The 16,222-nt window shown below is 43.0% G+C and overlaps 1 protein-coding gene across 5 annotated transcripts in view; it reads right to left on the bottom strand.

Moving 5' to 3' along the window:
* Positions 1-8,716: 8,716 nt before the first annotated feature.
* The window catches only part of EXTL3 (exostosin like glycosyltransferase 3), a 143,935-nt gene continuing 136,429 nt past the window's right edge, over positions 8,717-16,222 (bottom strand). For all 5 annotated transcript variants that reach the window (XM_059372512.1, XM_059372475.1, XM_059372502.1 and 2 more), the window contains one exon: positions 8,717-13,938. In XM_059372512.1, coding sequence (XP_059228495.1) covers positions 13,729-13,938 — 210 coding nt within the window. In that variant the 3' untranslated portion in view covers positions 8,717-13,728. The remainder of the gene's footprint in view (positions 13,939-16,222) is intronic.

The following is a 16,222-nucleotide window of genomic DNA, read 5'->3' on the forward strand; positions in this document are numbered from 1 at the left end:
CAGGGGCATCCCTGTTAGTCCACTTCTTTTCAAGTAAAGGTAACAGCTACTGCTCTTCCAATCCCTTGGGAGCTTGAAGCTTGTGGACTTCACAGCTGTCCTACACAGGCAGGAGTTGGCTCTTCCAAACTACTGTGAAGTAGTACCAGAAACAAGAGTGAAGAAGCCTCCAAAGCTGTCTGATGATAACATTCCTGTGAGTAAGCACACAGGTGGATACGAAAAGGAGACACTTCTTCTCTCTGGCCCCGAGTCCAGTTTTCTGCTGCGGCCATAAGGAGAGTTGACTATTGTCTCGTCGTTTCATGCCACATTGTGGGTAGGTAGGAAGCATCTGATGTTCTCCAATTCACTGCAGTGGAACTATGGGTAAACAATAATCCTCTTCTTTAAACCCAGAACGAGGTTAGAAATAACCAACTACAACTCCGGAGAAAATGGCAAAAAAAAACCCAGAGACGGGCCCTGTAGAACTTGGCCGAAAATGTCTAATCTCACCAGAGGCTAGAGCCAACATCAATCATGAGTGTATTTACTAAAGATTAAATACCACAGTCTGCTGCTGCTTGGCAGTGTATTATAGGTTTTAGTTGCATCATAAAAACAGTATTTTCCCATCTATAGATTCAATGAAATCCTTAGCAAAATTCCAATGACATTTTTCACAGAAATAGAAAAAAAAAAACACCAAAAATTTGTGTGGAACCACAAAAGACCCTGAATATTCAGCTAAAGTAATCTCGAAAAAGAACAAAGCTGGAGGCATCATAGTTCCTGATGTCAAGCTTTATTACAAAGCTATTGTAATCAAGACAGTATGTTTCTGGCATAAAAATAGACACAAACCAATGGTACAGAGAGCCCAGAAATAACCCACACTGAAACAGTCAACTAATATTTGGTAAGGGAGCCAAGAATACTCCTTGGGAAAAGAGTAGTCTTTAATAAATGGGAAGCTATAACCACATAGAGAAGAATGAAATTGAGCTGCTATCTTACACCACTCAATAATTAACTTGAAAAGGATTAAAGCTTTAATTTTGAGGCCCGAAATTATTCGAAGAAAACGTAGGAAGTAAGCTGCTTGACACTGGCCTTGGCAATAATTTTTCAGATAGGACATCAAGCACAAGCAACAAAAGCAAACATCAACAAGTAGAACTACATCAAACTGAAAAGAGTTCTGCACAGCAAAGGAAACTCTCAATAAAAGTAAAGGCAGCCTACTGAATGGAAGAAAATATTTGCAAACCATCTATATGATAAGGAATTTATACCCAAAATATATAAAGGACTCATACAACTCAACAGCAAAACAAAACCAATTTGATTTTAAAATGGGCAAAGGACTTAAATAGACATTTTTCCAGAGAAGACATAGAAATGGCCATCAGGTCACTCGTTGTCAGGAAAATGTAACTATTCAAAACTACAATGAGACACCGCCTCACACCTGTCAGAACGACTATCCTCAGCAAGACAAGAAATAAGTATTGGCGAGGATGTGGAGAAAGGGGAACCCTCGTGCACTGCTGGTACAAATGTAAACTGGTGCCGCCACTGTGGAAAAACAGTATGAAGTACCTCAAAAAATTGAAAATACAGTGTGATCTGGCATTCCACTTCTAGACATAGAGACCAAGGAAATGAAGTCATTCAGATATGGGCAGCCTGAGTGTCTATTGATGGATGAATGGATAAAGAAAATGGACACACACACACAATATGGGATATTATTGAGTCATTAAACACATACACACACACACACACACACACACACACGGAAATTCTGCCTTTTGCAACAACATGGATGGACCCTGAGGGCTGTATGTGAAATAAGTCCAAGAAAGACAAACACTGTCCAGCCACACCTCACCTTGCGCTTCAGAGATACTGCTATTTGGACAAGCTGAAGTTTCCAGACTTGAGTGGAGGAAGTGACTGCAGACGTGGTGGCAACAGCAAGAGAACTAGACTTAGAAGTGGAGCCTGAAGATGGGACTGGGCTGCCGCAAGCTCATGATCAAACTTGAACAGGTGAGGAGTTGCTTCTCACACACGAGCTAAGTGGTTTCTTAAGATGGAACCTACTGGTGAGGATGCAGGGAAAACTGTTCAAATGACAGCAAGGAATTGAGCATATGACAGAAACTTGGTTGATAAAGCAGCAGGAGGGTGTGAGAGGAGTGACTCCAGTTTTGAAAGAAGTTCTGTGGGTAAAATGCTATCGAACCGCATCACAAGTTGCAGAGAAGTCATGAGAGGAAGAGTCAGCTAATGTGGCGAACTTCACTGTAGTCTTACTTTGAGAAATTGCAGCGGCCACCCCAGCTTTCACCACCCGCACCTTGATCATCAGCAGCCACCGGCGTCAAGACAAGACCCTCTAGCAGCAAAACGATTACACCTAGCTAAAAGCTCAGATGATGGTCAGCATTCTTTATCAGGGAGGTATTTTAAAATTAAGGTGTGTGTTTTTTTGTGCACTTAATAGACGACACTACAGACATAACTTTGATATGCCCTAGGAAACCAAACACCTGATTTGACTCGCTGTTGCAATATTCTCCTTACTGCAGTGGCCTGGAACTGAACCCGCAGTATCTCCAAGGTATTCCCATCTGTTCTCATTCTATGTGCAATCTAAAAAATGCAAACTCGAATAGTAGAATAGTGCTTGCCAGAGCCGGGAGGGGAGGACATGGGGAGATGTTGGTCTAAGGGTACAAACTTCAGCTATAAGATGAGTAAGTTCTGGAGCTCTGATAGATGTATAGCATGGTGACCAATTAACAATACTATTGAAAAATGTACTCGAAAGTTAGAAGAATGGATCTTAAAAGTTATCACCACAAAAATGATCATTATGTGAGGAGATGGAGCTGTTAGCTAATTTTAGCATGGTAATCATTTCTCAGTATGTACGTGTACCACATTGGCACCTTAAACAGGCATGGTATGTATGTCAATAATAGCAGTAAAGCTGGTGAAACATTATTTTACATGTATTAAACTTAAGCATTTTTTGAGTCATGGTACCACAGGTTGTCAAGAGCATTTTGCCCGCAACTTGTCATTAGACATACAGGCTACTTCTTGTTTTCTTATATTGTTATGTGAGACCACAGTAAAAAACGGAGGGCACCCTGTGCACAATAATTCTTGTGCTAGCAGGGTTTATCTTTTACCCTTCTCTACGACAAGCCATGGTAATAATTCCTAGCCCATTTATGAGTCTTCCTGATGTCCGGCTAGAAAATCAATCACAAATAAAAAGTAACTTTAACTTGAATATTCAAATTTTGGATTACTAAAAACATGATCAACTAAAAGTTTGCTGACATTTTTGAGATGAGCTAATATAAATGTTTCACCTAGTAACTAGTTATGACGCGGTATTTTGAAAATAGTGAATTTTGGTGTTATGAAGTCTTTCCCAGTCGTCAGTAGGCCCTTCCGATCATCAATGAACATTTTTTAGGCACCTGTTATAATCTGTGCATTGTGCTCCTTTGATTTTAGCTTGCAAGAATAACAGATAAAAACTGGAGTTTCTCCTAAATTTCTCATTAAGTACAGAGGAACAAATTTTCAGGACCGTGTGTGTGTGTGTGTGTGTGTGTGTGTGTGTGTGTGTAATATGGAATATTACCAGCCATAACCAGGAAGTTCTGGGGGCCCTGGGGTGGCTTGATCTCAGCTCAGGACTTGATCTCAGGGTTGTAAGTTCAGGCCCTGCATTGGGTTCCATGCTGGGCGTGGAGCCTACTTAAAAATTAAAGAAAAAAGAAGTTCTGACACATACTACAGCATGATGAACATTAAAAACATGCTGAGTAAAATAAACCAGACAGAAGACTCGCTGTTATATGAGTTTGTTTATATGAATGTCCAAAAAAGATTCATGGAGACAACACTGAGGCTGTCAAGGGCTGACGGGAGTGAGGAATAGGGAACTGCTGCTTAATGGGCACAGATTTCCTGTGAGGAAGATGAGAAAGCCTGGGAATTGCCGGTGGTGACAGTCATTAACCGTGAGGGTGCTTAATGCCACTGAACTGTGCACTTAAAAATAGGTTAAAAGGTCATTTTTAAGTTATGTAAATTTTACCAGAACGAAAATATTTTAATTCTAGGGGCACCTGGGTGACTCAGTTGTTAAGCGTCTGCCTTCAGCTCAGGTCATGATTTTAGGGTCCTGGGGTCGAGTCCCATATCGGGCTCTCTGCTCGGCAGGGAGCCTGCTTCTCCCTCTGCCTCTGCCTGCCTCTCTGCCTGCTTGTGCTCACTCACTCACTGTCAAATAAATGCACAAAATCTTTTTTTATATGTTTTATTTATTTGACAGAGAGAGATGACAAGTAGGCAGAGAGGCAGGCAGAGAGGGGGGGGGAAGCAGGCTCCCCGCCAAGCAGAGAGCCCGATGCAGGGTTTGATCCCAGGACCCTAAGATCTGACCTGAGCCAAAGTCAGAGGCTTAACCCATGGAGCCACCCAGGTGCCCCTAAATGAATACAACTTTAAAAAAAAAAAAATCTACCTTGAACAGACACATTGTTAACAGTCATGAACTTCATGTATGCCTGAGTTGGCATTGGTAGTAACTTGTCTTCCAAGAAGATACACACCTGTTGAACAGTTTCTCAGCAGTTGCAGTGAGGATGAATAGTGGTACCCATGATTCTAGGCCCAGCACTGTCCAGTAGAGATACAGTGCAAGCTACAAATGCAAGCCATGTATGTAATTTTATATATATAAAATTACAAAAAAATAAGTATAATTAATTTTACCAATATATTTTAAGCAACTCGTTATATTCAAAGTTATATTATTTTAGCATATAACCAATGCAAAAGAGTATTATGTTCTTGGGACTTCATCTTTGTACTCCAGAGTGAATTTTACACTTAAACAGCACATCTCGGTTCATATTGGCCATGTTTCAAGTGCTCAATACTGATACCAGGCTTGTGACTATCATACTAAAGGCACATGTCAATACCATTGTAGGTGCTCTGTAGTAATTTTATCTAAAATAGGATTTGTGGTTGTTTGTGTTTTGTTAGCAGAGTTGCTTGCACTAGAATATATTTTTATGTGTAGTGATCCGTAAAGCTGGTTGTGAACTTGGTTCCTTTCCCTTTATTGTAAATTTAAAGGTCACATGACCTAAACCAGTTGATCTCAACCAGGGGTAATTTTGTCTCCATGGGACATTTGACAGTGTCTAGAGATGACTGGTATGGGATGGAAGGGGCCTAGAGGAATCTAGTGGGTCAAGGCCACCGATACTGCACAGGTCCCCCGCACCCCCACTCCCCCCAGTAATGAATCATCCGGTCCAAATCTCAACAGTGCTGACAGTAAAAAATCTTACTCACTAAACTTTGTCCCAGGTTACAACTAGATAAATTGCTACTCTTTTGCTCTGAGAATAAACCATATCTTTGTGCTGAACTTCAGTTGTTCAGATCATGGAACTTCTTTCCACATGTCTTGATATGGGCCAAAATATTTTGTTTTCTTCTAAATCTCTAATTATATTCTCTTTGCTAAAATAACTAGTGTGTTTTTTGTTGTGTCGCTGGGCCTTGACTGGCAAAATTATTTTATGTCAAAGAGTTGCCCCTTTGGTTATTTAAATAAGAAACTACAGATTTTTCAAGGCAAGAATGTTTATTTTGCAGCATTAAATGTCAGCATATCGTTACAGTGAAATCGGGGTAAGGCTGTCTATGACCTTTCAGACATACCTGTGCTTCATGGCTTTTGCAAAGATGAAAAGGGATAGTGTTTCTTCTTCTTCTTCTTCTTTTTTTTTTTTTTTAAGATTTTATTTATTTATTTGACAGACAGAGATCACAAGTAGGCAGAGAGGCACGCAAAAAGAGAGGTGGAAGCAGGCTCCCCACTGAGCTGAAAGCCCGATGTGGGGCTCGATCCCAGGACCCTGGGATCATGACCTGAGCCAAAGGCAGAGGCTTTAACCCACTGAGCCACCCAGGCGCCCCCTTCTTCTCCTTTTTAAGTAGGCTCCATGGCCAGCATGAAGGCCAGTGCACAGCCTGAACTCATGACCCTGAGATCAAGACCTGGGCTGAGATCAAGATTCAGACACTCAACCGACAGAGCCACCCAGGAGCTCCTCTTCTTATTACTGAGTGTAAGAAGCAAATGAGAGGTACAGTACTATCACTTTAAGTCTGCCCCATTACCCATTCCTACAGTGGCCCTCCTGGCTAACTCCCCCAGGAGAAACAACCACCTCACCAAAAGGGAGGTTCACTTTTTCCCTTGATTATGTAAGAAAGATAATTCTAGGGGCACCTGGGTAGCTCAGTCAGTTCAGTGTCTGCCTTTGGCTTGGGTCATGATCCTGGGGTCCTGGGACCTGGTCCCACATTGCACTCCTTGCTTACTGGGGAGCCTGCTTCTCCTTCTCCCTTTGCCTGCCGCTTCCCCTGCTTGTGCTCCCTCTGTCTCTGTCAAATAATAAAATCTTAAGAAAGAAAAAAAGGACAGACAATTATATCCTGAATGCTAACCTGATCCTTTTGAAGATTTCTTTTTTAGGAGCTGGGGAGGGATAGAGAGACAGGGAGAGAGGGTCTAAGCAGACTCCATACTGAGGTGTGGAGCCTGATGTGGGGCTCGATCTTATCACCCTGAGATCACAACCTGAGCTGAAACCAAGAGTTGGACACTCAACCAACTGCGCCACCCAGGTGCCCCATTTTAATTGTTTTTTTTAAGTCTGTGAATAAAGTAGAGTAACATTTGAAAATCTGGCTGATAATATTCCAATGGGAGTTTTGTTTTTTGAACAGATGTTTAGACCCAGCATATAAATCTGCTAACTAATGGTGACTTTCTGTTCCTCCAAAAATGATCTGTTGAAGAAGTCACTTTCCATTCAGTCCTGGTATAGATGCCAAATTAGTGTTCCAAGATCTTACATAGAATTTATTTTAACCTGTTCTTTAAAAAAGAAAAAAAAGAAAGAAAAAAAAAAAACAAAACAACAACAACAGAAAAAATGCTGGTTTCTGTGTTTATAAACACCCACAAAACCTATCTTTTATAAAATGCTGACATAGAACTAACACTCACATTAAATGTCCTGCTCCTGCTATAAGATCACCTTAAAATCAGTCAACAAACCAATTACTGTGAGACAATGAAGACATACTAACCACAGTCCCTTGCCTTCTAGGAGTTTATCATCTAGGAGAGAAGTGGGATCCAGGGAACATAACAGTGCCATCAGATGTTCCCTAAGAAAAAAGAGTCCCATGAATAAAAAAGTTCAGGAAACATTAAAAAAAAAAAAAATCCTAGACTGAAATGTAAAAGCTAACACCATAAAGCTCTTAGTGGAAAATGTAAAAGAATATCTTTAGAACTTGTGGCATGGGGGCACCTGGGTGGCTCAGTGGGTTAAAGCTTCTGCCTTCTGCTCAGGTCCCGGAATTAAGCCCTGCCCCCCTCCCTCTCTCCCTACTTGTGATCTCTGTCAAATAAAAAAAATCTTAAAAAAAAAAAAAAAAAAAAAGACCTTGCGGCATGGCTTTCTTGAGTCATAGAAAGCAATAAATAAGAGACAGTAAGACCATATCAAAATTACAAGCTTCTGGGACGCCTGGGTGGCTCAGTTGGTTGGACGACTGCCTTGGGCTCAGGTCATGATCCCGGAGTCCCGGGATCGAGTCCCGCATCAGGCTCCCAGCTCCATGGGAAGTCTGCTTCGCTCTCTGACCTTCTCCTAGCTCATGCTCTCTCTCACTGTTTCTCTCTCAAATAAATAAATAAAATCTTTAAAAAAAGAAAATTACAAGCTTCTGCTCATCCGAAGAGATCAAGAAAATGGACAGGCAATCCACAAATTGGGGGAGTATCAACAATAAAAAGACAACGTATCCATACAATGGAATACTATCCGGCAATGAAAAGAAATGGGCTATCAAACCACGAAAAAGATGGAGGAAACAAGCATTCACATACCTGAATGAGAGGCCCATATGTGAAGGCTACATACTATATAATTTCAATCATAGGACATTCTGGAAAAGGCAAAACTATGGAGACAGTAAAAAGATCAGTGGCTGCCAGGGGTCAGAAGGAAAGAGCTGGTGGAGCAAAGAGGATTCTGAGGACAGCGAAACTTCCGGTAGAACATTATAATACTGGGTACAGGTCATCATACCGCACATCAGGCTGTTTGCTCAGCGGGGAGCCTGCTTCCCCCTTTCTCTCTGCCTGCCTCTCTGCCTACTTATGGTGTCTCTCTCTCTCTCTCTCTCTGTAAAATAAATAAATAAAATCTTTTAAAAAAATGTATTTTTAAGCAATACAGAAAAGACCAATATTGTCCAGATATTTTACAAAGAAAATACATATAAATGATGTAAGCATGTAGAAAGGTGCTTAATGTCACTAGACTTCAGGGAGATACACATGGAAAAGTAGGAGATACCATTACTAACCCACCAGAATGGCTAAAGAGCCTGACAACAGCATAGCCCGGTGAGGATGTGAGTAACCGGAACTCTGAATCTTTTTGGTTACTGTAGAGAATGGGTATAAAGACTTAGGGGAAAGGTCCAGCAGTTTTTTTGTTTTTTTTTTAATAAAACTAAATGTGTATTATACCTACCTTATCTGTCACACAATTTCACTCCTGAGAGAAAATGATAAATCCACAAGAAGACTTGCGCATGAATGGTCATGGCAGTTTTATTACTGATAACCCAAAATGGAAACAGCCCAAGTGTCTAGCAACATAATGGATGAATATTGCCATGTGAGGCCATACTACCCAGCAATAAAAGGAACAAATCACTAATAAACACAATATTGGGTAGATCTCAAAAATATGCTGAGTTTCTAGAAGCCTGGCACAAAAGAGTAAAAATTGCATGACACCATTTACATGAAATTCTAGAAAACGGAAAACAAATCCAATGTGAAAAAGAAACAAAATCAAATCATTGGTTTTCTCAAGGGGGTGGAGTGGAGAATGACCAGGAATGAACATAAGGGACCTTTCTGGGTTTAACAGTAATGTTCTCTTTTCTTTTCTTTTTAAAGATTTTATTTATTTGAGAGAGAGAGAGCCAGAGAGAGTGCACACAAGCAGTGGGGAGAGGCAGAAGGAGAGAGAGAGAAGCAGACTCTCCACTGAGCAGGGAGCACAACATGCTCGACTCTAGGACCCTGGGATCACGACCTGAGCCCAAGGCAGATGCTTAGCCAACTAAGCCACCAAGGCCTCCCTGTAATGTTCTCTGTCTTGACAGGGGTAGGATTACACAGGTAGATGCATTTGTCAAAACTCAAAGAGCGTACACTTAAGTTTTGTGCATTGCAGGGTATAAATTTTATATTTAAATTTTATATTAAACACATAGAAATTAATACTGACCTCCAGCTAATAATATGTGTATTTGGAAGGAAGTATATTAATGTCACTAATTCACTTAGAAATGTGCCCAAAAATAAGATGGATAAAAGGATGAAGAGAAGACGGATACATGGATAGGGGGATGGATACACAGACAGCAATAAACCAAGTATACAGTAAAATGGTTGGTAAGTATACGGGTTTATATTACAAATAATATACTTAATTTTTCATGGTGAAATACTGGGACCAATAGTTCAAATAGAATCTAAATAGTTTAAGCCCTAACATGACAACCCTGCGATATGACCAGGATTTGTACTTTCCCAAATACGAAGACAAATTGAGAAAGAGAAAAACATTTGCTGAATTAAAACAAGTCAAGGGTTTACCAACTGGAATTTAAATTAAAACTTGAAAAGTAAACCAACCAACAAACCAAAACAAACCAAGAAAAGGGAAATTTAATAACAGACAGACCCAGCCCTACGGTTAGGCTTCCTGCCCTACTTTGATGGTGTCTTCTGGGATCCAATCTGCGTCTTCCATTCTCCTTGGCATGCTTTCTTGTCTTCCTTTGTCAATGAAGATTTAAAAAATAAAAATAAGACTTCTCAGCCAGTGTGCGGCAGGCTCCTTTAACTCTCTGGTAACACCACATCAGCTCTATTCCGAAAGCACTACAGGTCTGGCTACCAATTCAGCTTGTTGCCTGCTGGGATTCCCGTGTGACCCTCTTTGGATATTTTGTCAAGTCATTCATCCAATGGAACAGGAGATAGGGCAAGTAGTGGCTTCCGGTGCGTCCAGAATCTCCCCCAACAAGCCAGCATTAAGACACGCGGAATGCAGAGCCAGCCGCTGAGAAATTCTCAGTACGTCACCCCAGTGAGCAGCATTTCTACTGTGGGCCAAATGGCGGATGCCTCGCATTATGTTAACTTCCACCTCTGAGATCTAAACACACTGCTAGCTCCGCAGCACCACACCACACACACATTTTTAAAATGACCATGAAAAAAGGAAGAAGGGAGAAGCTGGCACTTGCCATCCTAGATCCCACAGCCATCAGTTAAAGGACACCTGAATTCCTCCCTGTGCCATCGAACCACGGATCCCAGGACCAAGCCCCGGCAAGGCGGCCCACGTCCACGCATGCTGACAGCATCACACAGGTTCAAGTGCGTGGGCTGCTCCAAGACCAGTCACGCAGCCCACAGGCTTGTGCGGGGAGGGGGCCCAGCTGGTGGCTCCCGGCAATTAGGCAGGCCCCTTCTCTCAAGTCACTCTTCTGGCCCTGTGGAGTAAAAGCATACAGGACCTCCACACTGCTTGTGTTAAAGTCTCCATTTATTTTATTTTTTTACAAAAATCCAACATAAGACTATTGTGCTCATGACTGGAAAAGGGGGACGAGGTGGATGGACATGGCATGGACATCAAAGAGCTTCCCCCTGCCAAATATCATCATTTCAAACCAGGAGCTCCCTGAGCACACACACAGGCAGCGACTGAAGAGACGACCCCCACCTGCCCAGACAGGGCCTCCCCGACAGTGCGCAGGCCTGGGCTTGAGGAGCAGTCCACAACACACGGAAAACCACTGCCAGGGGCACAAAAGCTCAGAGCGGCCTGATGAGCACCTTGGGGAGGCTCTCACATTGGTGAATGCCCCTCAGGGTTAAGAGCAAACTGGCTAGCCGCGGACGAACACATCCTGGGCCCTGACAGCAAAGACCAGGCAAAAAGGTGTGACCTGTGAAGGGTGGGGGAAACCCATGTAAGCTGCAGAGCTGTTTTCCTGTTCTAAATGAGTCCCAGTCACGTGGTTTAGAGGACATCTGTTTCCCCCAATGGGACAGATCAGCATCAAGGGCATTTGAAGCATGGAGCTGGGCCTCCTCCAACCACCCTGCAAAAAGCAGCATCCATTCTCCAGGAGCACCTAACAGAGTAACGTAAAAGGTCTGACTGCCCAGCCTCTTGCTCCTGAGGAGCATCGCTTAGGAACATGGCCGGTGCCCACCAGAGCCTACTGTTTGGAGCCCCTCTGGTTAGTGTCCTGTTAGGTCCAAGTAGTGCTCACCTTGAGGCTCTGACAGCATAAGCCTTCCTGTGGTAGACTTCAATGTCATCCAGAATCTCAGACCACTCGGCTACTCCTGGATCTCCCAACAGCATTTGGGGACCCACCAGCCTGGCTCCACAACAGGGGTCCTAATAGACTGCTCTTTTCTCACGGGGTCCCACTGAAAGCCAGTTTATGAGTTCCTCACACAAAAATAAACAAGATAAAAATAGCAGCCACATATATAGCTCAAAACACCACACTCTTTGGCTCCCTGGAGGGAAGAAGGCTATACTAGTTAGGAGTCAGGAAAGCGGAGTTAGAAAGTTACGGTGCCGGGAGTCTGGACCTCTCTGCTGGGCTGCTGAGAAGCAGGGCTGAATTTCCTGGGTAGCTGCCTCTATAGGAGAGCAACAAGAAGATGCCAGTGGGAATCCCTGGAGGCCACAAGTCCTGGGAGCAGCCCTGGTCTTGCCTGCCAATAAGGAGAGGTCTTTTAATCCAGCTATCCCTCTACCTGGGTGGGATCTACAGGACAGAATCTTGCTTCAGAATGATACTTGAAGAGACCCAATGAGATAGGTCAGAGAAGAATGTGCCCCAGGAAAGAGAAGCACAGGGTGTCAAGGTCTGGGGAAGACAGAACTGGCTTAAGGCATGTACATGACCAGGACAAACCTGAGCTTTTGTCCAGCTGTGGGAAACCACCTGTATTCAACTCCACTGCAAGAAAGTGGGGTCCAGGAAAATGGTAGAAGTCATGGGTTAAATCCCTGCCAGATGCCACTAATAGCCTCTTCGGGTCCCCTACTGCCATCACCACCAAAACAAAAAAAAAGAAAATTAGCTTATTTCCATTTCAGCCAGGGAATAGAAATGTAAACCCAGAGTGGGAAGTGGTAACATGGGTATGAATGCCTATGAAATCTCAGGCTGGACTGGAGCCTAACATAATAAATGATGTCTTCTTCTCGTTCTGGCACATAACAAATCTCAAGGGGTTCTGGAACAACCTGGCATAAGGGATCTAAAAACTACAAGTAACATAGGGTATAGGTCCAGACAAAGGTTGAAGGAAGGTGAATTTCACCAAGGTATTTATCCCAAGGCAGGTGCCTTGCTATAAGACTTCCCGGCCAGCCGGGTGGGGGTCCGCAAAGGATGCTCGCTCATTCTACACCAGAGAGAGCAGGCCAACCTGCAGACCACTTTAGATCACAGCTGGAGGTGTGGCCTGCCAATTCTCTGTTCTCTTAACAAGAGAGAACTTTCAGGAAAGCCTGAAGCCAAAGCACAATGTGCGTTTCAAAAGGAGGGCCGAACAAGAAGAGTCATCTGGGAGCACCATCTTCAGGTCTCACTCCTTCCTCATTCTTCTGTTTCAAATGGGAGATAATGGGAGCTGGGACAGCTCAACCTAGCAATTAATCCTCAAATAGCACTGAACCCAGCACAGGGAAGCCTTGCTGTTCCCAAATGTGCAGGTCCTCCCAACGTACTCAAGCAACAGGAGGACTCAAGCTCCAGATTACCAGTTGGCACAGATGGAGGAAAGAACAAACCAAGAGGGTTTATCTCGTCCAAGAGCCCCCTAGGAAAGCCAAGCCTGGTCCTTTTTTGCTTTTGCACATAGACGCTCTGGGGAATACGGAGATGATCTTTAAGGATAAGCCAGATACCATAAGGTCAGGATCCATCTCCACTAGTCCAGAACATCAGAAAACTTAGTGGGTCCCTCACTTTATGAAGCAGGCAGAACTCTCAAACCTCCCCCCCCCCAAAATCTATCTATCTCTCTCTATATATATATGTATATGTATGTGAGAGAGTGTGTGTGCATATATACATACATATATATACACACTTATATATAAATAAGCCTCAAATGGCAAATCTCAAACTTTCTCCTTTTAAATAATAATAATAATAGTTGTTACTGAATTTAAAAACCACAAACCAGCTGTCCTGGACTTATGAACTGCGTGAGCAACTCCCCGGAGTCCCCATTGTCCTCAGTGTAAGCTATCAGTCAGTGCCCTGTGTAGGGAACCCCCGAGTCCTCTGACCAGGGTTCCAGGCCCAGTGTGGCCGACTTTAAGAGGAAGAAGGCTACTTCCTTTCCACTCTTCCCGCCTCCTCTCCCAGTAGAGGGTTTGGGTCACCCACCCAGCGGATGTCCCTGGGGTCCTTCAACGTCTAAGAACCGTAGAAGCCATCTCCCCCACTCTGCTCATCCTCTTCCCAGCACTTGCAGTGTCCCTAGATGAACTTGAAGCACTTGGTCTTGTCATGGGGCAGGCGGGTCTTGAAGAGCACAGAGTCCACCCTGAATTGAGTGTAAAGTAGGGGCATATAGCCATACACCTTGACAAAGAAGTTGATACATTTGTGCCGCTCATGGAAGTGAGAATCGTCGTGTGACAGGGCCTGAGGGCATCCTGGGCATCGGAAGGTCCACCGAGAGGTCACCTGGGAATAGGGAAGAAAGAGCACAGTGAGAATCGCAGGGACCAGGACAGACAGAAATCCTGCCACCTAACCAATCCAACAGTTCCATTTTCCCAGGGAAGACACTGACCGCAGGTGGCCATGTTCACCCCCAGAGGGCGTCAGAAGCCAGAGCCTTGGCTCCTTCCTGCCACATACGTAGCTGTATCGCTGGAAAGACTGCTCTTTCCAAATGACCTAAACTGTAGATATCAAAAGCCTTACAAGGTTTAGTATTACTTGTTTCAGTAACTCAACCTCTAGTACTTATCTGGGTCACACGGCAAGACGTAGCTATAAAGGTGTTCATTCCATCAACATTTTTAGTAGCAAAAACTGGAAAAGTACCCATCAAATGGGGACCAATTAGATAATTATTAAATACTACACATTCACTAAAAAGGTATTTAGGAAAACTCTATCTGAAGACATGGGAAAGTTGTTATATGATAGTAGCAGTAGTTAGGATGATGCTGAGGAAATTTCAAGCAGTTAGAACAGAATAAAGAATAGTATTACAGCTTCACTTCCAGCAATGTGGCAGACCAAGTAACCTAAAACTCCCTTAGCAGAGAATACCTGAAAATGCAGGACGAACTATATAAACAAACTCTTTAGAGACAGTAATGAAAGAAAACCTGTAATCAAAGGAATGGAAATAAAAGGAAAGAAACTAAATCTTCAGAGGCCAAAATAATGAAAAAGCCTGAATTCAATGAATTAACCAGAGCTTTGGTTTTAAACAGGCTGGGGAGGCAAGAGCCACAAAACTACTGGAGATTTTTCAGAATACCCGGACCCAATGGAAGGCTGCGTGGGTTGGAGGCAGCTCCAAAGAAAGCTGTCTTCCGAGCCTTCGCTCTAAGTGGAAGAGGAACTATCACCTGTGAGAATGGAAAGCCACACACTGGCCCTCACCCACTTGGGGCTAGGGTTTATGTCACCTGTGTGTTCTGAAAAGCCCCAAGATGCTAATTCAGTTTAAACAAGTCTCAACTAGGTCTTGACCCAGGGTACGCAGAAGAATCAAGTGCAAACCCTCTCGGGTATAAAGTCAGGCCTCCCAGAAATGCCATAAGTGAAATCCTAAAGAATACAATTTCACAATCAAATTCACAAAAAAGGGAAAGAATCACATGAGGGAGAATCTGCAGAAACCAACAAGAATCAGACCCCCAAACATTGCAGTATCCAGGATTCTCAGATGGTGATGAGAAAGGTAAATGTATATGTGCCCTGAAATTCTGAAAGACTACTTAAGGTCTGAGAAAGAAAGCCAGGACTCTCAAAAAAGTCCTAACAGATATGAAAAAGAACCAAAAAGAACAAGAATGAAAAGCATACTGAATTAAATCAGACAATGGATGGGTGTGAAGAGAAAATTAGTGAGGAAAAGTATACTAAAATAACTACCCGGAATAGAAAATATTGACTAAAAGCTTTAAAAAATTGGAAAGAATGATTGAGAGACATGGAGAGGAGATATTGTAGGATTCCATTTCGATAAAGTTCAAAAAGAGGCAAAACCAATCCTACAAGAGAAAAAAAAGCCCTTGACTGGCTGTCATTCTGCCAGCTGAGCTCCCTGGCCTGCAGGGAATTCACTCAGCCTCCATAATAACCAGGCAAACGTAAATGAAAATAGTAGGATACAGTTTATACCCATCAGATAGGCAATAATGGAAGTGTGGCAGTACTGAATGTTAGTAAGGATATGGAGAAACTGCAACTATTATACAATGCTGGTAAGAATATACACTGGAACATCTATTTCCAAGAAAGTTTGGTACTACCAAGGTACACATACCCCATGACCTCACAGGAGAGGAATGGATGGAGGGAGGGTGATATAAGACATCTACTCTATTTGTAATATTTTAATTCTTTTAAACTTTAATTTTTTTTAAGTAGACTCCATGCCCAGCATGGAGCCCAACACAGGGCTTGAACTCATGACCCTGAGATCAAGACCTGAGCTGAGATCAAGAGTTGGATGCTTCAACTGAGCCACCCAGGGGCCCCTACTGAGATTTTTTTTTTTTTAAGTTATATTAAGGAATCCATGGTTGTTGTTTTTTTTTTAAAGATTTTATTTATTCATTTGACAGAGAGAGATTACAAGTAGACAGAGAGGCAGGCAGAGAGAGAGAGAGAGAGAGAGACAGAGGCAAGCAGGCTCCCTGCTGAGCAGAGAGCCCGATGCGGGACTCCATTCCAGGACGCTGAGATCATGACCTGAGCCGAAGGCAGCGGCTTAACCCAATGA

The sequence above is a fragment of the Mustela nigripes genome, chromosome 1 (assembly GCF_022355385.1).
Source record: "Mustela nigripes isolate SB6536 chromosome 1, MUSNIG.SB6536, whole genome shotgun sequence".
Taxonomy (NCBI): Eukaryota; Metazoa; Chordata; class Mammalia; order Carnivora; family Mustelidae; genus Mustela; species Mustela nigripes.